Source organism: Salvelinus fontinalis, chromosome 3 (assembly GCF_029448725.1).
Source record: "Salvelinus fontinalis isolate EN_2023a chromosome 3, ASM2944872v1, whole genome shotgun sequence".
Taxonomy (NCBI): Eukaryota; Metazoa; Chordata; class Actinopteri; order Salmoniformes; family Salmonidae; genus Salvelinus; species Salvelinus fontinalis.
This window is the reverse complement of record NC_074667.1, coordinates 66,908,214-66,933,719: the sequence shown is the minus strand read 5'-3', so window position 1 is coordinate 66,933,719 and position 25,506 is coordinate 66,908,214. Positions and strand designations below refer to the sequence as shown.

The 25,506-nt window shown below is 43.9% G+C and overlaps 1 protein-coding gene and 1 long non-coding RNA gene across 2 annotated transcripts in view; one reads left to right on the top strand and one right to left on the bottom strand.

Annotated features, from left to right (window-relative positions):
- isy1 (ISY1 splicing factor homolog) overlaps positions 1–22,923 on the bottom strand; it is a 40,811-nt gene extending 17,888 nt beyond the window's left edge. The window contains exons 1-7 of the mRNA XM_055917846.1: positions 22,822–22,923; positions 18,297–18,319; positions 16,481–16,532; positions 16,250–16,358; positions 16,044–16,156; positions 11,526–11,643; positions 11,312–11,434 (exon numbers count right to left, since the gene is read on the bottom strand). Coding sequence (XP_055773821.1) covers positions 11,312–11,434; positions 11,526–11,643; positions 16,044–16,156; positions 16,250–16,358; positions 16,481–16,532; positions 18,297–18,319; positions 22,822–22,824 — 541 coding nt within the window. The 5' untranslated portion in view covers positions 22,825–22,923. The remainder of the gene's footprint in view (positions 1–11,311; positions 11,435–11,525; positions 11,644–16,043; positions 16,157–16,249; positions 16,359–16,480; positions 16,533–18,296; positions 18,320–22,821) is intronic.
- Positions 22,924–23,029: 106 nt separating this feature from the next.
- On the top strand, positions 23,030–24,343 carry LOC129851358 (uncharacterized). Its single transcript, XR_008758965.1, has 2 exons — positions 23,030–23,515; positions 24,223–24,343. It is a non-coding gene; the product is annotated as an uncharacterized LOC129851358 (long non-coding RNA).
- The last annotated feature ends 1,163 nt before the right edge of the window (positions 24,344–25,506 follow it).

The window sequence follows — 25,506 nt, the reverse complement described above, 5'->3', positions numbered from 1 at the left end:
TACTACAGAGGGGTGTCACAGAGCAGGGAGGATATTAATCTACTACAGAGGGGTGTCACAGAGCAGGGAGGATATTAATCTACTACAGAGGGGTGTCACAGAGCAGGGAGGATATTAATCTACTGCAGAGGGGTGTCACAGAGCAGGGAGGATATTAATCTACTGCAGAGGGGTGTCACAGAGCAGGGAGGATATTAATCTACTACAGAGGGGTGTCACAGAGCAGGGAGGATATTAATCTACTGCAGAGGGGTGTCACAGAGCAGGGAGGATATTAATCTACTACAGAGGGGTGTCACAGAGCAGGGAGGATATTAATCTACTACAGAGGGGTGTCACAGAGCAGGGAGGATATTAATCTACTACAGAGCAGGGAGGATATTAATCTACTACAGAGGGGTGTCACAGAGCAGGGAGGATATTAATCTACTGCAGAGGGGTGTCACAGAGCAGGGAGGATATTAATCTACTACAGAGGGGTGTCACAGAGCAGGGAGGATATTAATCTACTACAGAGCAGGGAGGATATTAATCTACTACAGAGGGGTGTCACAGAGCAGGGAGGATATTAATCTACTACAGAGGGGCGTCACAGAGCAGGGAGGATATTAATCTACTACAGAGGGGTGTCACAGAGCAGGGAGGATATTAATCTACTACAGAGGGGTGTCACAGAGCAGGGAGGATATTAATCTACTACAGAGCAGGGAGGATATTAATCTACTACAGAGGGGTGTCACAGAGCAGGGAGGATATTAATCTACTACAGAGCAGGGAGGATATTAATCTACTACAGAGGGGCGTCACAGAGCAGGGAGGATATTAATCTACTGCAGAGGGGTGTCACAGAGCAGGGAGGATATTAATCTACTACAGAGGGGTGTCACAGAGCAGGGAGGATATTAATCTACTACAGAGCAGGGAGGATATTAATCTACTACAGAGGGGCGTCACAGAGCAGGGAGGATATTAATCTACTACAGAGGGGTGTCACAGAGCAGGGAGGATATTAATCTACTACAGAGGGGTGTCACAGAGCAGGGAGGATATTAATCTACTGCAGAGGGGTGTCACAGAGCAGGGAGGATATTAATCTACTGCAGAGGGGTGTCACAGAGCAGGGAGGATATTAATCTACTACAGAGGGGCGTCACAGAGCAGGGAGGATATTAATCTACTGCAGAGGGGCGTCACAGAGCAGGGAGGATATTAATCTACTACAGAGGGGTGTCACAGAGCAGGGAGGATATTAATCTACTACAGAGGGGTGTCACAGAGCAGGGAGGATATTAATCTACTACAGAGGGGTGTCACAGAGCAGGGAGGATATTAATCTACTACAGAGGGGTGTCACAGAGCAGGGAGGATATTAATCTACTACAGAGGGGTGTCACAGAGCAGGGAGGATATTAATCTACTGCAGAGGGGTGTCACAGAGCAGGGAGGATATTAATCTACTGCAGAGGGGTGTCACAGAGCAGGGAGGATATTAATCTACTACAGAGGGGTGTCACAGAGCAGGGAGGATATTAATCTACTGCAGAGGGGTGTCACAGAGCAGGGAGGATATTAATCTACTACAGAGGGGCGTCACAGAGCAGGGAGGATATTAATCTACTACAGAGGGCGTCACAGAGCAGGGAGGATATTAATCTACTGCAGAGGGCGTCACAGAGCAGGGAGGATATTAATCTACTACAGAGGGGTGTCACAGAGCAGGGAGGATATTAATCTACTACAGAGGGGTGTCACAGAGTAGGGAGGATATTAATCTACTACAGAGGGGTGTCACAGAGCAGGGAGGATATTAATCTACTACAGAGGGGTGTCACAGAGCAGGGAGGATATTAATCTACTACAGAGGGGTGTCACAGAGCAGGGAGGATATTAATCTACTACAGAGGGGTGTCACAGAGCAGGGAGGATATTAATCTACTACAGAGGGGTGTCACAGAGCAGGGAGGATATTAATCTACTACAGAGGGGCGTCACAGAGCAGGGAGGATATTAATCTACTACAGAGGGGCGTCACAGAGCAGGGAGGATATTAATCTACTACAGAGGGGTGTCACAGAGCAGGGAGGATATTAATCTACTACAGAGGGGTGTCACAGAGCAGGGAGGATATTAATCTACTACAGAGGGGCGTCACAGAGCAGGGAGGATATTAATCTACTGTAGAGGGGTGTCACAGAGCAGGGAGGATATTAATCTACTACAGAGTAGGGAGGATATTAATCTACTACAGAGTAGGGAGGATATTAATCTACTACAGAGGGGTGTCACAGAGCAGGGAGGATATTAATCTACTACAGAGCAGGGAGGATATTAATCTACTACAGAGGGGTGTCACAGAGCAGGGAGGATATTAATCTACTACAGAGGGGCGTCACAGAGCAGGGAGGATATTAATCTACTACAGAGGGGTGTCACAGAGCAGGGAGGATATTAATCTACTACAGAGCAGGGAGGATATTAATCTACTACAGAGGGGTGTCACAGAGCAGGGAGGATATTAATCTACTACAGAGCAGGGAGGATATTAATCTACTACAGAGGGGTGTCACAGAGCAGGGAGGATATTAATCTACTACAGAGGGGCGTCACAGAGCAGGGAGGATATTAATCTACTACAGAGGGGTGTCACAGAGCAGGGAGGATATTAATCTACTACAGAGGGGTGTCACAGAGCAGGGAGGATATTAATCTACTACAGAGGGGTGTCACAGAGCAGGGAGGATATTAATCTACTACAGAGGGGTGTCACAGAGCAGGGAGGATATTAATCTACTGCAGAGGGGTGTCACAGAGCAGGGAGGATATTAATCTACTACAGAGCAGGGAGGATATTAATCTACTACAGAGCAGGGAGGATATTAATCTACTACAGAGGGGTGTCACAGAGCAGGGAGGATATTAATCTACTACAGAGCAGGGAGGATATTAATCTACTACAGAGGGGTGTCACAGAGCAGGGAGGATATTAATCTACTACAGAGGGGTGTCACAGAGCAGGGAGGATATTAATCTACTACAGAGGGGTGTCACAGAGCAGGGAGGATATTAATCTACTACAGAGCAGGGAGGATATTAATCTACTACAGAGGGGTGTCACAGAGCAGGGAGGATATTAATCTACTACAGAGCAGGGAGGATATTAATCTACTACAGAGGGGTGTCACAGAGCAGGGAGGATATTAATCTACTACAGAGCAGGGAGGATATTAATCTACTACAGAGGGGTGTCACAGAGCAGGGAGGATATTAATCTACTACAGAGCAGGGAGGATATTAATCTACTACAGAGGGGTGTCACAGAGCAGGGAGGATATTAATCTACTACAGAGCAGGGAGGATATTAATCTACTACAGAGGGGTGTCACAGAGCAGGGAGGATATTAATCTACTACAGAGCAGGGAGGATATTAATCTACTACAGAGGGGTGTCACAGAGCAGGGAGGATATTAATCTACTACAGAGGGGTGTCACAGAGCAGGGAGGATATTAATCTACTGCAGAGGGGTGTCACAGAGCAGGGAGGATATTAATCTACTACAGAGCAGGGAGGATATTAATCTACTACAGAGGGGTGTCACAGAGCAGGGAGGATATTAATCTACTACAGAGGGGTGTCACAGAGCAGGGAGGATATTAATCTACTACAGAGGGGTGTCACAGAGCAGGGAGGATATTAATCTACTACAGAGCAGGGAGGATATTAATCTACTACAGAGCAGGGAGGATATTAATCTACTACAGAGGGGTGTCACAGAGCAGGGAGGATATTAATCTACTGCAGAGGGGTGTCACAGAGCAGGGAGGATATTAATCTACTACAGAGGGGTGTCACAGAGCAGGGAGGATATTAATCTACTACAGAGCAGGGAGGATATTAATCTACTACAGAGGGGTGTCACAGAGCAGGGAGGATATTAATCTACTACAGAGGGGTGTCACAGAGCAGGGAGGATATTAATCTACTACAGAGGGGTGTCACAGAGCAGGGAGGATATTAATCTACTGCAGAGGGGTGTCACAGAGCAGGGAGGATATTAATCTACTCAGAGGGGTGTCACAGAGCAGGGAGGATATTAATCTACTACAGAGCAGGGAGGATATTAATCTACTACAGAGCAGGGAGGATATTAATCTACTGAGAGGGGTGTCACAGAGCAGGGAGGATATTAATCTACTACAGAGCAGGGAGGATATTAATCTACTACAGAGGGGCGTCACAGAGCAGGGAGGATATTAATCTACTACAGAGCAGGGAGGATATTAATCTACTACAGAGCAGGGAGGATATTAATCTACTACAGAGCAGGGAGGATATTAATCTACTACAGAGCAGGGAGGATATTAATCTACTACAGAGCAGGGAGGATATTAATCTACTACAGAGCAGGGAGGATATTAATCTACTACAGAGCAGGGAGGATATTAATCTACTACAGAGGGGTGTCACAGAGCAGGGAGGATATTAATCTACTACAGAGGGGTGTCACAGAGCAGGGAGGATATTAATCTACTACAGAGCAGGGAGGATATTAATCTACTACAGAGGGGTGTCACAGAGCAGGGAGGATATTAATCTACTACAGAGGGGTGTCACAGAGCAGGGAGGATATTAATCTACTGCAGAGGGGTGTCACAGAGCAGGGAGGATATTAATCTACTACAGAGGGGTGTCACAGAGCAGGGAGGATATTAATCTACTACAGAGCAGGGAGGATATTAATCTACTACAGAGGGGTGTCACAGAGCAGGGAGGATATTAATCTACTACAGAGGGGGGTCACAGAGCAGGGAGGATATTAATCTACTACAGAGGGGGTCACAGAGCAGGGAGGATATTAATCTACTGCAGAGCAGGGAGGATATTAATCTACTGCAGAGCAGGGAGGATATTAATCTACTACAGAGCAGGGAGGATATTAATCTACTACAGAGCAGGGAGGATATTAATCTACTACAGAGCAGGGAGGATATTAATCTACTACAGAGCAGGGAGGATATTAATCTACTACAGAGGGGTGTCACAGAGCAGGGAGGATATTAATCTACTACAGAGGGGTGTCACAGAGCAGGGAGGATATTAATCAACTGCAGAGGGGCGTCACAGAGCAGGGAGGATATTAATCTACTACAGAGCAGGGAGGATATTAATCTACTACAGAGGGGTGTCACAGAGCAGGGAGGATATGAATCTACTGCAGAGGGGCGTCACAGAGCAGGGAGGATATTAATCTACTACAGAGGGCGTCACAGAGTAGGGAGGATATTAATCTACTGCAGAGGGGTGTCACAGAGCAGGGAGGATATTAATCTACTACAGAGGGGTGTCACAGAGCAGGGAGGATATTAATCTACTACAGAGCAGGGAGGATATTAATCTACTACAGAGGGGTGTCACAGAGCAGGGAGGATATTAATCTACTACAGAGCAGGGAGGATATTAATCTACTACAGAGCAGGGAGGATATTAATCTACTACAGAGGGGTGTCACAGAGCAGGGAGGATATTAATCTACTACAGAGCAGGGAGGATATTAATCTACTGCAGAGGGGTGTCACAGAGCAGGGAGGATATTAATCTACTCAGAGGGGTCACAGAGCAGGGAGGATATTAATCTACTACAGAGGGGTGTCACAGAGCAGGGAGGATATTAATCTACTGCAGAGGGGTGTCACAGAGCAGGGAGGATATTAATCTACTACAGAGGGGTGTCACAGAGCAGGGAGGATATTAATCTACTGCAGAGGGGTGTCACAGAGCAGGGAGGATATTAATCTACTACAGAGGGGTGTCACAGAGCAGGGAGGATATTAATCTACTACAGAGGGGTGTCACAGAGCAGGGAGGATATTAATCTACTACAGAGCAGGGAGGATATTAATCTACTACAGAGCAGGGAGGATATTAATCTACTACAGAGGGGTGTCACAGAGCAGGGAGGATATTAATCTACTACAGAGGGGTGTCACAGAGCAGGGAGGATATTAATCTACTACAGAGGGGTGTCACAGAGCAGGGAGGATATTAATCTACTACAGAGGGGTGTCACAGAGCAGGGAGGATATTAATCTACTACAGAGGGGTGTCACAGAGCAGGGAGGATATTAATCTACTACAGAGCAGGGAGGATATTAATCTACTACAGAGGGGTGTCACAGAGCAGGGAGGATATTAATCTACTACAGAGGGGTGTCACAGAGCAGGGAGGATATTAATCTACTACAGAGCAGGGAGGATATTAATCTACTACAGAGCAGGGAGGATATTAATCTACTACAGAGCAGGGAGGATATTAATCTACTACAGAGCAGGGAGGATATTAATCTACTACAGAGGGGTGTCACAGAGCAGGGAGGATATTAATCTACTACAGAGGGGTGTCACAGAGCAGGGAGGATATTAATCTACTACAGAGGGGTGTCACAGAGCAGGGAGGATATTAATCTACCACAGAGCAGGGAGGATATTAATCTACTACAGAGCAGGGAGGATATTAATCTACTACAGAGCAGGGAGGATATTAATCTACTACAGAGCAGGGAGGATATTAATCTACTACAGAGCAGGGAGGATATTAATCTACTACAGAGCAGGGAGGATATTAATCTACTACAGAGCAGGGAGGATATTAATCTACTACAGAGCAGGGAGGATATTAATCTACCACAGAGCAGGGAGGATATTAATCTACTACAGAGCAGGGAGGATATTAATCTACCACAGAGCAGGGAGGATATTAATCTACTACAGAGGGGTGTCACAGAGCAGGGAGGATATTAATCTACTACAGAGGGGTGTCACAGAGCAGGGAGGATATTAATCTACTAGAGGGGTGTCACAGAGCAGGGAGGATATTAATCTACCACAGAGCAGGGAGGATATTAATCTACTACAGAGCAGGGAGGATATTAATCTACTACAGAGCAGGGAGGATATTAATCTACTACAGAGCAGGGAGGATATTAATCTACTACAGAGCAGGGAGGATATTAATCTACTACAGAGCAGGGAGGATATTAATCTACTACAGAGCAGGGAGGATATTAATCTACTACAGAGCAGGGAGGATATTAATCTACCACAGAGCAGGGAGGATATTAATCTACTACAGAGCAGGGAGGATATTAATCTACCACAGAGCAGGGAGGATATTAATCTACTACAGAGGGGTGTCACAGAGCAGGGAGGATATTAATCTACCACAGAGCAGGGAGGATATTAATCTACTACAGAGCAGGGAGGATATTAATCTACTACAGAGGGGTGTCACAGAGCAGGGAGGATATTAATCTACCACAGAGCAGGGAGGATATTAATCTACTACAGAGCAGGGAGGATATTAATCTACTACAGAGCAGGGAGGATATTAATCTACTACAGAGCAGGGAGGATATTAATCTACCACAGAGCAGGGAGGATATTAATCTACCACAGAGCAGGGAGGATATTAATCTACTACAGAGCAGGGAGGATATTAATCTACTACAGAGCAGGGAGGATATTAATCTACTACAGAGCAGGGAGGATATTAATCTACTACAGAGCAGGGAGGATATTAATCTACTACAGAGCAGGGAGGATATTAATCTACCACAGAGCAGGGAGGATATTAATCTACTACAGAGCAGGGAGGATATTAATCTACTACAGAGCAGGGAGGATATTAATCTACTACAGAGCAGGGAGGATATTAATCTACCACAGAGCAGGGAGGATATTAATCTACTACAGAGCAGGGAGGATATTAATCTACTACAGAGCAGGGAGGATATTAATCTACTGCAGAGGGGTGTCACAGAGCAGGGAGGATATTAATCTATTACAGAGGGGCGTCACAGAGCAGGGAGGATATTAATCTACTGCAGAGGGGTGTCACAGAGCAGGGAGGATATTAATCTATTACAGAGGGGTGTCACAGAGCAGGGAGGATATTAATCTACTACAGAGCAGGGAGGATATTAATCTACTACAGAGCAGGGAGGATATTAATCTACTACAGAGCAGGGAGGATATTAATCTACTACAGAGCAGGGAGGATATTAATCTACTACAGAGGGGTGTCACAGAGCAGGGAGGATATTAATCTACTACAGAGCAGGGAGGATATTAATCTACTACAGAGGGGTGTCACAGAGCAGGGAGGATATTAATCTACTACAGAGGGGCGTCACAGAGCAGGGAGGATATTAATCTACTACAGAGCAGGGAGGATATTAATCTACTACAGAGCAGGGAGGATATTAATCTACTACAGAGGGGCGTCACAGAGCAGGGAGGATATTAATCTACCACAGAGCAGGGAGGATATTAATCTACTACAGAGCAGGGAGGATATTAATCTACTACAGAGCAGGGAGGATATTAATCTACTACAGAGCAGGGAGGATATTAATCTACTACAGAGCAGGGAGGATATTAATCTACTACAGAGCAGGGAGGATATTAATCTACCACAGAGCAGGGAGGATATTAATCTACTACAGAGCAGGGAGGATATTAATCTACTACAGAGCAGGGAGGATATTAATCTACTGCAGAGGGGTGTCACAGAGCAGGGAGGATATTAATCTACTACAGAGCAGGGAGGATATTAATCTACCACAGAGCAGGGAGGATATTAATCTACTACAGAGCAGGGAGGATATTAATCTACTACAGAGCAGGGAGGATATTAATCTACTGCAGAGGGGTGTCACAGAGCAGGGAGGATATTAATCTACTACAGAGCAGGGAGGATATTAATCTACTACAGAGCAGGGAGGATATTAATCTACTACAGAGCAGGGAGGATATTAATCTACTGCAGAGGGGTGTCACAGAGCAGGGAGGATATTAATCTACTACAGAGCAGGGAGGATATTAATCTACTACAGAGGGGTGTCACAGAGCAGGGAGGATATGAATCTACTGCAGAGGGGCGTCACAGAGCAGGGAGGATATGAATCTACTGCAGAGGGGCGTCACAGAGCAGGGAGGATATTAATCTACTACAGAGTAGGGAGGATATTAATCTACTACAGAGCAGGGAGGATATTAATCTACTACAGAGGGGTGTCACAGAGCAGGGAGGATATTAATCTACTGCAGAGGGGTGTCACAGAGCAGGGAGGATATTAATCTACTACAGAGTAGGGAGGATATTAATCTACTACAGAGTAGGGAGGATATTAATCTACTACAGAGCAGGGAGGATATTAATCTACTACAGAGCAGGGAGGATATTAATCTACTACAGAGGGGTGTCACAGAGCAGGGAGGATATTAATCTACTACAGAGCAGGGAGGATATTAATCTACTGCAGAGGGGCGTCACAGAGCAGGGAGGATATTAATCTACTACAGAGGGGTGTCACAGAGCAGGGAGGATATGAATCTACTGCAGAGGGGTGTCACAGAGCAGGGAGGATATTAATCTACTACAGAGGGGTGTCACAGAGCAGGGAGGATATTAATCTACTACAGAGCAGGGAGGATATTGATCTACTACAGAGCAGGGAGGATATTAATCTACTACAGAGCAGGGAGGATATTAATCTACTACAGAGCAGGGAGGATATGAATCTACTGCAGAGGGGTGTCACAGAGCAGGGAGGATATTAATCTACTACAGAGGGGTGTCACAGAGCAGGGAGGATATTAATCTACTACAGAGGGGTGTCACAGAGCAGGGAGGATATTAATCTACTACAGAGGGGTGTCACAGAGCAGGGAGGATATTAATCTACTACAGAGGGGTGTCACAGAGCAGGGAGGATATTAATCTACTACAGAGCAGGGAGGATATTAATCTACTACAGAGCAGGGAGGATATGAATCTACTACAGAGGGGTGTCACAGAGCAGGGAGGATATTAATCTACTACAGAGGGGTGTCACAGAGCAGGGAGGATATTAATCTACTACAGAGGGGTGTCACAGAGCAGGGAGGATATTAATCTACTACAGAGGGGTGTCACAGAGCAGGGAGGATATTAATCTACTACAGAGGGGTGTCACAGAGCAGGGAGGATATTAATCTACTACAGAGCAGGGAGGATATTAATCTACTACAGAGCAGGGAGGATATTAATCTACTACAGAGGGGTGTCACAGAGCAGGGAGGATATTAATCTACTACAGAGGGGTGTCACAGAGCAGGGAGGATATTAATCTACTACAGAGGGGTGTCACAGAGCAGGGAGGATATTAATCTACTGCAGAGGGGTGTCACAGAGCAGGGAGGATATTAATCTACTACAGAGGGGCGTCACAGAGCAGGGAGGATATTAATCTACTACAGAGGGGTGTCACAGAGTAGGGAGGATATTAATCTACTACAGAGGGGTGTCACAGAGCAGGGAGGATATTAATCTACTGCAGAGGGGTGTCACAGAGCAGGGAGGATATTAATCTACTACAGAGGGGTGTCACAGAGCAGGGAGGATATTAATCTACTACAGAGCAGGGAGGATATTAATCTACTACAGAGCAGGGAGGATATTAATCTACTACAGAGCAGGGAGGATATTAATCTACTACAGAGCAGGGAGGATATTAATCTACTACAGAGCAGGGAGGATATTAATCTACTACAGAGCAGGCAGGATATTAATCTACTACAGAGCAGGGAGGATATTAATCTACTGCAGAGGGGTGTCACAGAGCAGGGAGGATATTAATCTACTACAGAGCAGGGAGGATATTAATCTACTACAGAGGGGTGTCACAGAGCAGGGAGGATATTAATCTACTACAGAGGGGTGTCACAGAGCAGGGAGGATATTAATCTACTGCAGAGGGGTGTCACAGAGCAGGGAGGATATTAATCTACTGCAGAGGGGCGTCACAGAGCAGGGAGGATATTAATCTACTACAGAGGGGTGTCACAGAGTAGGGAGGATATTAATCTACTGCAGAGGGGTGTCACAGAGCAGGGAGGATATTAATCTACTACAGAGCAGGGAGGATATTAATCTACTACAGAGCAGGGAGGATATTAATCTACTACAGAGGGGTGTCACAGAGCAGGGAGGATATTAATCTACTACAGAGGGGCGTCACAGAGCAGGGAGGATATTAATCTACTACAGAGCAGGGAGGATATTAATCTACTACAGAGCAGGGAGGATATTAATCTACTACAGAGGGGTGTCACAGAGCAGGGAGGATATTAATCTACTACAGAGCAGGGAGGATATTAATCTACTACAGAGGGGTGTCACAGAGCAGGGAGGATATTAATCTACTACAGAGGGGTGTCACAGAGCAGGGAGGATATTAATCTACTACAGAGGGGTGTCACAGAGCAGGGACTACCTTCTTTTTCGTACTCTTGCTCCAAGGGGACGAGCGCCCCATCATCCTCATCTCTGTATCCGTAGTACTCAGCGTCGATGTCCTTCATTAGCTCCGCTCTGCTCTTCCTGGGGGGAGGAATGGCTGGGTGGGGGGGGGGGGGGTTATCAGTACACATCCAATAGTAGTATCAAACATGGTATTAACCTAAAGTATAAGTTGTCAGTAGACCTACGTTCTTTCTCAAACAGCTCTCTGACTCCAGGCAGGTCTTTCGCTGCTCCAAAGTATTTATATCCTCTGTTTCCTGGGACCTCCTTCCCTTCGTGGTCCAGCATCTTTGGTCCCACTCTCTGGTAGATACAACATTATTCACAACAAGACTAACACTGTACTGAGAGTCACTTCATTAACATTACATCAGTGACCAGGTAATAACTTGACTCGCTGTTTGATTTGGCTTTTAGCCATTTTACCAGTGTCTTGGTTGTATTCATGTGTTTGGTTCAGATTTTCACTTTGATCTCCACCACCTGGTTGAACACTTCTTCTACTCAGCTTCACGACCAAAACTTCTCCCACTGGGGTGTGAAACCTCCCGTTGCCTGCTGCTTGGATTACACCTGGCGATCTGTTCACCGTCTGCCCTGGCCTGTCTCCCCGTCTGGTACAGGTACCCCCACTTGTGCTTAAATGTAAATGTAAATGGCTGGGGGCAGTATTGAGTAGCTTGGATGAATAAGGTGCCCAGAGTAAACTGCCTGTTTCTCAGGCCCAGAAGCTGAGATATGCATATTATTAGTAGATTTGGATAGAAAACACTCTGAAGTTTCTAAAACAGTTTGAATAATGTCTGGGAGTATAACAGAACTCATATGGCAGGAAAAAACTTGAGAAAAAATCCAACCAGGAAGTGGGAAATCTGAGGTTTGTAGTTTTTCAACTCTGTGCCTATCCAAGAAATTTTGTGAAGTGCACTAGTCCCTCTAGCAAAGCACCCCCACAACATGATGCTGCCAACCCCGTGCTTCACGGTTGGGATGGTGTTCTTCGGCTTGCAAGCGTCCACCTTTTTCCTCCAAACATAACAATTGTCATTATGGCCAAAAACATATTTTTGTTTCATCAAACCAGAAGACATTTCTCCAAAAAATACGATCTTTGTCCCCATGTACAGTTGCAAACTGTAGTCTGGCTTTTTATGGCGGTTTTGGAGCAGTGGCTTCTTCCTTGCTGAGCGGCCTTTCAGGTTATGTCGATATAGGACTCATTTTACTGTGGATATAGATACTTTTGTTCCTGTTTCCTCCAGCATCTTCACAAGGTCCTTTGCTGTTGTTCTGGGATTCATTTGCACTTTTCGCACCAAAGTACATTCATCTCTAGGAGACAGAACGCGTCTCCTTCCTGAGCGGTACGACGGCTGCGTGGTCCCATGGTGTTTATACTTGAGTACTATTGTTTGTACAGATGAACGTGGCACCTTCAGGCGTTTGGAAATTGCTCCCAAGGATGAACCAAACTTGTGGATGTATTGGCTGATTTTTATTTTCCCATGATGTCAAGCAAAGAGGCACTGAGTTTGAAGGTGGGTCTTGAAATACATCCACAGGTACACCTCCAATTGACTCAAATTATGTCAATTAGCCTATCAGAAGCTTCTAAAGCCATGACATCATTTTCTGGAATTTTCCAAGCTGTTTAAAGGCACAGTCAACTTAGTGGATGTAAACCTCTGACCCACTGGACTTGTGATACAGTGAATTCTAAGTGAAATAATCTGTCTGTTAACAATTGTTGGAAAAATGACTTAGGACATCTGCTTTGTGAATGACACAACGGACTTGCCAAAACTATAGTTTGTTAACAAGACATGTGTGGAGTGGTTGAAAAACAAGTTTTAATGACTCCAACCTAAGTGTATGTAAACTTCTGACTTCAACTGTATCTAAATAGTGTCGTTTTTGGTGAATGTATTAATGTCCTCTGTGTTAGTGAATGTATTAACGTCCCCTGTGTTGTTAGTGAATGTATTAACGTCCCCTGTGTTGTTAGTGAATGTATTAACGTCCCCTGTGTTGTTAGTGAATGTATTAACGTCCCCTGTGTTGTTGGTGAATGTATTAACGTCCCCTGTGTTGTTGGTGAATGTATTAACGTCCCCTGTGTTGTTGGTGAATGTATTAACGTCCCCTGTGTTGTTGGTGAATGTATTAACGTCCCCTGTGTTGTTGGTGAATGTATTAACGTCCCCTGTGTTGTTGGTGAATGTATTAACGTCCCCTGTGTTGTTGGTGAATGTATTAACGTCCCCTGTGTTGTTGGTGAATGTATTAACGTCCCCTGTGTTGTTAGTGAATGTATTAACGTCCCCTGTGTTGTTAGTGAATGTATTAACGTCCCCTGTGTTGTTAGTGAATGTATTAACGTCCCCTGTGTTGTTAGTGAATGTATTAACGTCCCCTGTGTTGTTAGTGAATGTATTAACGTCCCCTGTGTTGTTAGTGAATGTATTAACGTCCCCTGTGTTGTTAGTGAATGTATTAACGTCCCCTGTGTTGTTAGTGAATGTATTAACGTCCCCTGTGTTGTTAGTGAATGTATTAACGTCCCCTGTGTTGTTAGTGAATGTATTAACGTCCCCTGTGTTGTTAGTGAATGTATTAACGTCCCCTGTGTTGTTAGTGAATGTATTAACGTCCCCTGTGTTGTTAGTGAATGTATTAACGTCCCCTGTGTTGTTAGTGAATGTATTAACGTCCCCTGTGTTGTTAGTGAATGTATTAACGTCCTCTGTGTTAGTGAATGTATTAACGTCCCCCGTGTTGTTGGTGAATGTATTAACGTCCCCCGTGTTGTTGGTGAATGTATTAACGTCCCCCGTGTTGTTGGTGAATGTATTAACGTCCCCCGTGTTGTTGGTGAATGTATTAACGTCCCCCGTGTTGTTGGTGAATGTATTAACGTCCCCCGTGTTGTTGGTGAATGTATTAACGTCCCCCGTGTTGTTGGTGAATGTATTAACGTCCCCCGTGTTGTTAGTGAATGTATTAACGTCCCCTGTGTTGTTAGTGAATGTATTAACGTCCCCTGTGTTGTTAGTGAATGTATTAACGTCCCCTGTGTTGTTAGTGAATGTATTAACGTCCCCTGTGTTGTTAGTGAATGTATTAACGTCCCCTGTGTTGTTAGTGAATGTATTAACGTCCCCCGTGTTGTTAGTGAATGTATTAACGTCCCCCGTGTTGTTAGTGAATGTATTAACGTCCCCCGTGTTGTTAGTGAATGTATTAACGTCCCCCGTGTTGTTAGTGAATGTATTAACGTCCCCCGTGTTGTTAGTGAATGTATTAACGTCCCCCGTGTTGTTAGTGAATGTATTAACGTCCCCCGTGTTGTTAGTGAATGTATTAACGTCCCCCGTGTTGTTAGTGAATGTATTAACGTCCCCCGTGTTGTTAGTGAATGTATTAACGTCCCCCGTGTTGTTAGTGAATGTATTAACGTCCCCCGTGTTGTTAGTGAATGTATTAACGTCCCCCGTGTTGTTAGTGAATGTATTAACGTCCCCCGTGTTGTTAGTGAATGTATTAACGTCCCCCGTGTTGTTAGTGAATGTATTAACGTCCCCCGTGTTGTTAGTGAATGTATTAACGTCCCCCGTGTTGTTAGTGAATGTATTAACGTCCCCCGTGTTGTTAGTGAATGTATTAACGTCCCCCGTGTTGTTAGTGAATGTATTAACGTCCCCCGTGTTGTTAGTGAATGTATTAACGTCCCCCGTGTTGTTAGTGAATGTATTAACGTCCCCCGTGTTGTTAGTGAATGTATTAACGTCCCCCGTGTTGTTAGTGAATGTATTAACGTCCCCCGTGTTGTTAGTGAATGTATTAACGTCCCCCGTGTTGTTAGTGAATGTATTAACGTCCCCCGTGTTGTTAGTGAATGTATTAACGTCCCCCGTGTTGTTAGTGAATGTATTAACGTCCCCCGTGTTGTTAGTGAATGTATTAACGTCCCCCGTGTTGTTAGTGAATGTATTAACGTCCCCCGTGTTGTTAGTGAATGTATTAACGTCCCCCGTGTTGTTAGTGAATGTATTAACGTCCCCTGTGTTGTTAGTGAATGTATTAACGTCCCCTGTGTTGTTAGTGAATGTATTAACGTCCCCTGTGTTGTTAGTGAATGTATTAACGTCCCCTGTGTTGTTAGTGAATGTATTAACGTCCCCTGTGTTGTTAGTGAATGTATTAACGTCCCCTGTGTTGTTAGTGAATGTATTAACGTCCCCTGTGTTAGTGAATGTATTAACGTCCCCTGTGTTGTTAGTGAATGTATTAACGTCCCCTGTGTTGTTAGTGAATGTATTAACGTCCCCTGTGTTGTTAGTGAATGTATTAACGTCCCCTGTGTTGTTAGTGAATGTATTAACGTCCCCTGTGTTGTTAGTGAATGTATTAACGTCCCCTGTGTTGTTAGTGAATGTATTAACGTCCCCTGTGTTGTTAGTGAATGTATTAACGTCCCCTGTGTTGTTAGTGAATGTATTAACGTCCCCTGTGTTGTTAGTGAATGTATTAACGTCCCCTGTGTTGTTGGTGAATGTAACATGATGGACTGACAGGTTGTGATGATGTGAGAATGTATTTAATGGAAGGTGATAGAAACCGTTCCATCCTGGATGGAGGGGGAGGGGGGGGGGGGGGCACATAACCACGATAGGATAAAGGTTGAAATCTCCCAACTCTATTACCCCATAGTCGGGTCCTCCCAGCTCCTTGATCCTGACCTCCCAGTGACCTTTCTCTCTCAGCAGCTTATTGATCTCATCGTTCAGGTCCCGGATCTTAAACTCTCCCAGACCAGCTATCAGAGAGAACAACAGACACATGGATGAGGTTATGCTCTTTATTCAGAAACATTTATTCACGGTTCAATGTCACATGCAGGACAACTCACCGTTTTGAATCTGAGCAACTTTCTTGGAGATCTCACTGATAATCTGTCGTCTCCACTTCTCTGCTTTAGGAAGCTCAGTACATTCTGAGGCCAGGAACGGTCTCCTCTCCTGCAACAGTCAACACGTCAGGATCACAACATGACTTCATGGTGTTCAGGGAACTCTGGGACAATAAATAGAACAAATCATTCCCCTAAAGGACATTAGGACATCATCATCATCTTCCTCACCCTGACTTTGCCCTCCTCCAGCTGAGCATTTCTGAACCGGGCCAAGGCCGTCCTGGGGAGACGAGGTGTATTTCACAAGTTAATACAAATACACACGGATTAATAAAACATTCATGACCAGTACATAGAGTAGACAGCCAGGGGCTCCCGGCCCGGGGGACTTGGCCACCTTGGGTTCAGCTCTTCACCCCGAATGCTCAGTTTGGCCGGGCGGCCAGCTCTAGGAAGAGTCTTGGTGGATCCAAACTTCTTCCATTTAAGAATGATGGAGGCCACTGTGCTCTTGGGGACCTTCAATGCTGCAGAAATGTTTTGGTACCCTTCCCCAGATCTGTACCGACACAATCCTGTCTCGGAGCTCTACGGACAAATCCTTCGACTTCATGTCTGGTTTTTGTTCTGACATGCACTGTCAACTGTGGGGCCTTATATAGACAGGTGTGTACCGTTCCAAATCATGTCCAATCAATTGAATTTACCACAGGTGGACTCTAATCAAGTTGTAGAAACATCTCAAGGATGATCAATGGAAACAGGATGCACCTGAGCTCAATTTCGAGTCTCATAGCAAAGGGTCTGAATACTTATGGAAATAAGGTATCAGTTTTTTATTTTTAATACCTTTGCAAAATTTTCTAAAAACCTGTTTTCACTTTGTCATTATTGTGTGTAGATTGATGATGTTATTTATTTCATCCATTTCAGAATAAGGCTGTAACGTAACAAAATGTGGAAAAGGTCAAGGGGTCTGAATACTTTCCCAATGCACTGTACAACCACATGGCATGATTTATGAATGGCAAAGGGATATTTTTTTATTTAACTAGGCAAGTCAGTTAAGAACAAATTCTTATTTTCAATGACGGCCTAGGCACAGTGGGTTAACTGCCTTGTTCAGTGGCAGAACGACAGATTTTTACCTTGTCAGCTCGGGGATTCGATCTAGCAACCTTTCGGTTACTAGTCCAATACTCTAACCACTAGGCTACCCTGCCGCCCCATAGAGACTTTATTCAGTCAGTTTAACACCTTTTAAATCAACTAGTCAGCACTTGCTGTTCAGTTGTCAATCAACACACAGTAAATAGCCTACTGTTGCCACGACTTTGAGTGGCTGGCTACGTGAAACACACCAAATAAAACAAATGAGTGTCAGAAAACAATAATTAGTCTAAGAGGATTAACTCATCATTAGCACTTTATAGGGGACATGCAAATTCACCAGCATCATGCTTTCTCTCCCTCTTTGGTGTAAAGAAATTCAACTGCAACTAGAGATGTGTATGTAATGATGAGATGCTCACGTCTCCACCCTAACAACGGGAGTTGTTGTCTCAAAGGCGGGAAGGCAGGAGAACAAATTAAGTCCATAGAAATGCATAGGGCTTATTTCGGACAGATCTTGGCGAGAGTTAAACCTGTCGCTTCGCCTCTTCCTCTGCTGTATTTCCATCATCGCTGGCTTTTAGGACAGGTGCCTGTCCTTTCAATAGATCACTAGGAGATACATACCATTCATTCAAGCAGGAAAGGACGACAGACTAGCGAATTGAAACTTTTAAATGAAAAGTAGCCTAGTTAATATGAAGTGGAAATTGTAGCTGGCTGAAAATGAGTCTGTAACCAGCTGATTAGTCGACAGCCGGTGTCAGTTAGACACCAGAGCATAACATAGTGAGTGACATGTTCAGTGGCTACATGACAGAGACACCACATGGACTATAAACTGAAATAGCATCAGTATTCTCTCACATGAATTTGACAGTAGGCCTATGGCTCAAATATAATCAAAATATAAAGGCAAGCATATACTTACATGGCCTTCTCCGCATTACGAGCCTATTAGAAAGAAAACAATAAATGGTCAATCCATTTGAACCCAATCCCTTTTTGACAGCACCCCTTTCTATTTCAACAAAACCTTTTCATATTTGCCCATTTTAAAAGCACTCAGAGTGAATTTTTGCACCTAAATGCCAAAACAAAAGATAACAGGGTTTTTAACTTGCCCATGTGCGAAAGACGTTTTAACTTGCCCATGTGCGAAAGACGTTTTAACTTGCCCATGTACGAAAGACGTTTTAACTTGCCCATGTACGAAAGACGTTTTAACTTGCCCATGTACGAAAGACGTTTTAACTTGCCCATGTGCGAAAGACGTTTTAACTTGCCCATGTGCGAAAGACGTTTTAACTTGCCCATGTGCGAAAGACGTTTTAACTTGCCCATGTACGAAAGACGATTTAACTTGCCCATGTACGAAAGACGTTTTAACTTGCCCATGTACGAAAGACGTTTTAACTTGCCCATGTACGAAAGACGTTTTAACTTGCCCATGTACGGAAGACGTTTTAACTTGCCCATGTACGAAAGACGATTTAACTTGCCCATGTACGAAAGACGTTTTAACTTGCCCATGTACGAAAGACGTTTTAACTTGCCCATGTACGAAAGACGATTTAACTTGCCCATGTACGAAAGACGTTTTAACTTGCCCATGTACGAAAGACGTTTTAACTTGCCCATGTACGAAAGACGTTTTAACTTGCCCATGTACGAAAGACGATTTAACTTGCCCATGTACGAAAGACGATTTAACTTGCCCATGTACGAAAGACGATTTAACTTGCCCATGTACGAAAGACGTTTTAACTTGCCCATGTACGAAAGACGTTTTAACTTGCCCATGTACGAAAGACGTTTTAACTTGCCCATGTACGAAAGACGATTTAACTTGCCCATGTACGAAAGACGATTTAACTTGCCCATGTACGAAAGACGATTTAACTTGCCCATGTACGAAAGACGTTTTAACTTGCCCATGTACGAAAGACGTTTTAACTTGCCCATGTACGAAAGACGTTTTACTTGTGCGGAAAAGAGTCCATAACACCATCGGCCAAAAGGGTGACTGCAAACTAGTAAAGTACATAGGAGGGATCTGAAATAATTGTCTGCGCTTGGTTGGTGACCACCGCCATAGGCGATGTTTACGCCCCCTAGCGGCCAGCTAAAGAATTAATTGTACAATTTAAAAAAAGACTGCTACGCATTTAGCTGGAATGCTACAGGAGAGACCAGAGGAATCATAACATTGATAAAAAATATATTTAGTGGATCAAATCTTTTATAGCCTATTCCCCTGATGGAGCTGTGGCATGAAAGACCTGTGTAGTAGTCTAGGTCCATCTGTGGTACTAAAGAGACATGTAGTAGTCTAGGTCTATCTGTGGTAGTCTAGGTCTATCTGTGGTAGTCTAGGTCTATCTGTGGTAGTCTAGGTCTATCTGTGGTACTAAATAGACATGTAGTAGTCTAGGTCTATCTGTGGTAGTCTAGGTCTATCTGTGGTAGTCTAGGTCTATCTGTGGTAGTCTAGGTCTATCTGTGGTAGTCTAGGTCTATCTGTGGTAGTCTAGGTCTATCTGTAGTAGTCTAGGTCTATCTGTGGTAGTCTAGGTCTATCTGTGGTAGTCTAGGTCTATCTGTGGTAGTCTAGGTCTATCTGTGGTAGTCTAGGTCTATCTGTGGTAGTCTAGGTCTATCTGTGGTAGTCTAGGTCTATCTGTGGTAGTCTAGGTCTATCTGTGGTAGTCTAGGTCTATCTGTGGTAGTCTAGGTCTATCTGTGGTAGTCTAGGTCTATCTGTGGTGGTCTAGGTCTATCTGTGGTGGTCTAGGTCTATCTGTGGTGGTCTAGGTCTATCTGTGGTGGTCTAGGTCTATGTGTGGTAGTATAGGTCTATGTGTAGTAGTCTAGGTCTATCTGTGGTGGTCTAGGTCTATCTGTGGTAGTCTAGGTCTATGTGTGGTAGTATAGGTCTATGTGTGGTAGTCTAGGTCCATCTTGCTATCTGTGGTAGTCTAGGTCCATCTGTGGTACTAAAGACACATGTAGTAGTCTAGGAATATCTGTGGTAGTCTAGGTCTATCTGTGGTAGTCTAGGTCTATCTGTGGTAGTCTAGGTCTATCTGTGGTAGTCTAGGTCTATCTGTGGTAGTCTAGGTCTATCTGTGGTAGTCTAGGTCTATCTGTGGTAGTCTAGGTCTATCTGTAGTAGTCTAGGTCTATCTGTAGTAGTCTAGGTCTATCTGTAGTAGTCTAGGTCTATCTGTGGTAGTCTAGGTCCATCTGTAGTAGTCTAGGTCTATCTGTGGTACTAAAGACACACGTAGTAGTCTAGGTCTATCTGTGGTACTAAAGACACATGTAGTAGTCTAGGTCTATCTGGCTATCTGTGGTAGTCTAGGTCTATCTGTGGTACTAAAGACACATGTAGTAGTCTAGGTCTATCTGTGGTAGTCTAGGTCTATCTGTGGTAGTCTAGGTCTATCTGTGGTAGTCTAGGTCTATCTGTGGTAGTCTAGGTCTATCTGTGGTAGTCTAGGTCTATCTGTGGTAGTCTAGGTCTATCTGTGGTAGTCTAGGTCTATCTGGCTATCTGTGGTAGTCTAGGTCTATCTGTGGTAGTCTAGGTCTATCTATGGTAGTCTAGGTCTATCTGTGGTACTAAAGAGACATGTGGTAGTCTAGGTCTATCTGTGGTACTAAAGAGCTGGTCATATCCACTGAGTGGTTTAATAGACCAGGTCATATCCACTGAGTGGTTTAATAGACCAGGTCATATCCACTGAGTGGTTTAATAGACCAGGTCATATCCACTGAGTGGTTTAATAGACCAGGTCATATCCACTGAGTGGTTTAATAGACCAGGTCATATCCACTGAGGGGTTTAATAGACCAGGTCATATCCACTGAGGGGTTTAATAGACCAGGTCATATCCACTGAGGGGTTTAATAGACCAGGTCATATCCACTGAGGGGTTTAATAGACCAGGTCATATCCACTGAGGGGTTTAATAGACCAGGTCATATCCACTGAGGGGTTTAATAGACCAGGTCATATCCACTGAGGGGTTTAATAGACCAGGTCATATCCACTGAGGGGTTTAATAGACCAGGTCATATCCACTGAGGGGTTTAATAGACCAGGTCATATCCACTGAGGGGTTTAATAGACCAGGTCATATCCACTGAGGGGTTTAATAGACCAGGTCATATCCACTGAGGGGTTTAATAGACCAGGTCATATCCACTGAGGGGTTTAATAGACCAGGTCATATCCACTGAGTGGTTTAATAGACCAGGTCATATCCACTGAGTGGTTTAATAGACCAGGTCATATCCACTGAGGGGTTTAATAGACCAGGTCATATCCACTGAGTGGTTTAATAGACCAGGTCATATCCACTGAGGGGTTTAATAGACCAGGTCATATCCACTGAGGGGTTTAATAGACCAGGTCATATCCTGTCCTAGGGGGACTATGGGATCAAGATGCAAGGAATTTTGTAGGTTTTTCCAACAATTTTGAGCAAATAAGCTGAAGGAGGATTTACCTTAATTGGTAGAGACCAGAGGGACCTCAAGAGTTAACCAATCCTGCTAGTGGGTTTGGTATCTCATTCTTTTATATGTTAGCAATAGTTAGGTAAGTTGGAAGCTTGTGTAGTAGGGTTTTGGAAACAAAAATGGAATAATGAATTAATCTACAGGACTTTAATGAGGGCCAGCCAACCTTTTGATACAGGATGCAGTGGTGAGTATTAAAACTGTCACCAGTGATAAAACAAATGGCACTATCTTAGACAGCATCCAAAGGTTTAAGAGTAGTAGCTGCTGCAATCTGTTAAATGGTGTCACCATAATCAAGAACCGGCAAGTTGACTGTACACTCTGCCTTCCTGCTATTTAGGGAGAGGCAATATCTATTTCAAAACAACAAAAAGCCCACTTTAAATCTGAACTTTTTGACTAGCTGGAATCCCGGAGCAGTCCAAGTGTCAAATCTGTTGATGTGCCCTTGAGCAAGGCACTTTACCCTAATTGCTACTGTAAGTCCCTCTAGTACGTCTGCTAAATGACTAAAATGTAAATGATTGCAATAAGTGTCAACTTTGAGCACCTAAACCTCCTGAATGTTTTGGCAACCAGGTCCAAAAAGTTACGTTCTGACCACATCTCTCATATGCAAACATGTATGGAAATTTGTTTGAATCAAAAGAGATGCTGTCAAAAAGTGATGGATTTACCCTAAGTTAAAAGTTAGTTGTGCGTTTCTTACAGCTATGAAAGTCAGTAGTATCACGTGGTTCATGGGAAATTAACTCAAACAATTAGCTAGTTAGTCGAGGAACATTTAAAACATTTGTGATAACAAGCTAGCTTCTAGGGCTAGCAGCTAAAGTTAGCCAGCTAGCTAATAGCAAGATTGTTAGCTACATTAACTTAAAATTATGACTTATCTCTGACTAAATAAGTGAAGTACGTTTATTACTTACCATATATATTGATTATCTAGCTAAAGTAGTTACTTCAGTCTTTGAACACCTCTTCTAAAACGTTTGCTAGATGTTTTTCACAAGTTGAAAGCGGATGCACCAAAGACAATACCGTATGAAGATAGGCTAAAACTGCTTCTCCAATAGAAATCCCCAATCACACGTGTAGGCGATGTCATGGCGACGTTGGCTAGAGAAGCTCATGCGCAGAAACTAGTCATCGGATCTAACGGTCATCTCGCGCCGAACTGCGCATGTGCAGGCCGTTTATTCAAAGGCACTTCACTGTCAGTTTGTCACTTTCACGGGATTGGAGTAATAACATGTTCAACTACTTGAGACATTGTCTCGAATCTAGGTTATGCCTTTAGATTTCGCGAAAATTAACAACTAAGGAAGTATTTTTCACTTTTCACAATGACTTCTCAAACGCCGACCTTGTCTGTTTCGCAAGCGTTCCCGGAAGTCTCGTGATGTTGCGCCTCTGAATTTAGAAACTCTGCGGTGCACGCTGCGAAACCAACAGGAAGTAGAACGTTGCATTCTGGCGTCAAAGTTGAAAGTTGACGCAAAGGCACTCAAACGTGTAGCAATCTGATTTTTGTTTTAGCTTTTACATAACACATTTTTTTATGATCAAATAGTCCAGATTTGTTGAAAAGCCTTCATAGACAATCGAACTGAATCTCATGGTGTAAGCTGTTTCTTTATTTTTGTATGACTGACTGTTGTAACTGTGTTTGTTTCATTCTTTCAGTGCATTTTTACCTCAACTGCCTACATTCATGATATATTGTGGGTATATTGTAAGAATGCTACACAAAACTGTGAATATTGCGTAGCCATCACGTCTAAGAATTGTCCTGATGGTGCTTGTTTACTATTCACACAGCTGAAATAGCGTAGATAACTGTTATGTTTGTCATGGTGTTCATTAAGCATCAGCTGTCAGAGCAGTTTACAGGTCACTGTACCTGTACACAGCCAATCTGTAAATAGCACTCCCGACTACCTCACCCCCATATTATTACTTACCCTCTTGCTCTTTTGCACCCAGTATCTCTACTTGCACATCATCATCTACACATCCATCACTCCATTGTTAATGCTAAATAGTTTATATTTCGCCTCTATGGCCTATTTATTGCCTACCTCCCTACTCTTCTACATTTGCACACACTGTACATAGATTTTTTTCTATTGTGTTATTGACTGAACGTTTGTTTATGTAACTCTGTGTTGTTGTTTGTGTCACACTGCTTTGCTTTATCTTGGCCAGGTCACAGTTGTAAATGAGAACTTGTTCTCAACTGGCCTACCTTGTTTAAATAAAGGTGAAATTTAAAAAAAATTAAGCATTGACTATAAAACATTGAATCATGTTCGTTTGCTCCCCTACAGGTTCTGAAAGTAATCTGAACGTTATGTCAGCTCTCCACAAGGACAGGTTGCAGCTATTGTTCACCCTTTTTTATATATTTTTTATACATTTTGCCGTTTGAATAAATAACATTATAACCTTTGTGTGTGTCTGTGTTTAGGACTCCACGATGTGAGGGGTCTTTAATATATTTAGGGCTTGTCCTATCCCCACTATGTGAGGGGTCTTTAATATATTTAGGGCTTGTCCTATCCCCACTATGTGAGGGGTCTTTAATATATTTAGGGCTTGTCCTATCCCCACTATGTGAGGGGTCTTTAATATAAAGGGGTTGTCCTAACCCCACTATGTGAGGGGTCTTTAATATAAAGGGGCTGTCCTAACCCCACTATGTGAGGGGTCTTTAATATAAAGGGGCTGTCCTAACCCCACTATGTGAGGGGTCTTTAATATAAAGGGGTTGTCCTAACCCCACTATGTGAGGGGTCTTTAATATAAAGGGGTTGTCCTAACCCCACTATGTGAGGGGTCTTTAATATAAAGGGGCTGTCCTATCCCCACTATGTGAGGGGTCTTTAATATAAAGGGGCTGTCCTAACCCCATGATGTGAGGGGCCTTTAATATAAAGGGGCTGTCCTAACCCCATGATGTGAGGGGTCTTTAATATAAAGGGGCCTGCTGGAGGTCATTTTGCAGGGCTCTGGCAGTGCTCCTCCTTGCACAAAGGCGGAGGTAGCGGTCCTGCTGCTGGGTTGTTGCCCTCCTACGGCCTCCTCCACGTCTCCTGATGTACTGGCCTGTCTCCTGGTAGTGCCTCCATGCTCTGGACACTACGCTGACAGACACAGCAAACCTTCTTGCCACAGCTCGCATTGATGTGCCATCCTGGATGAGCTGCACTACCTGAGCCACTTGTGTGGGTTGTAGATTCCGTCTCATGCTACCACTAGAGTGAAAGCACCGCCAGCATTCAAAAGTGACCAAAACATCAGCCAGGAAGCATAGGAACTGAGAAGTGGTCTGTGGTCACCACCTGCAGAACCACTCCTTTATTGGGGGTGTCTTGCTAATTGCCTATAATTTCCACCTTTTGTCTATTCATTTTACATTTACATTTAAGTCATTTAGCAGACGCTCTTATCCAGAGCGACTTACCATTTGCACAATAGCATGTGAAATGTATTGTCAATCAGTGTTGCTTCCTAAGTGGACAGTTTGATTTCACAAGTGTGATTGACTTGGAGGTACATTGTGTTGTTTAAGTGTTCCCTTTATTTTTTTGAGCAGTGTATATTTTTTACAG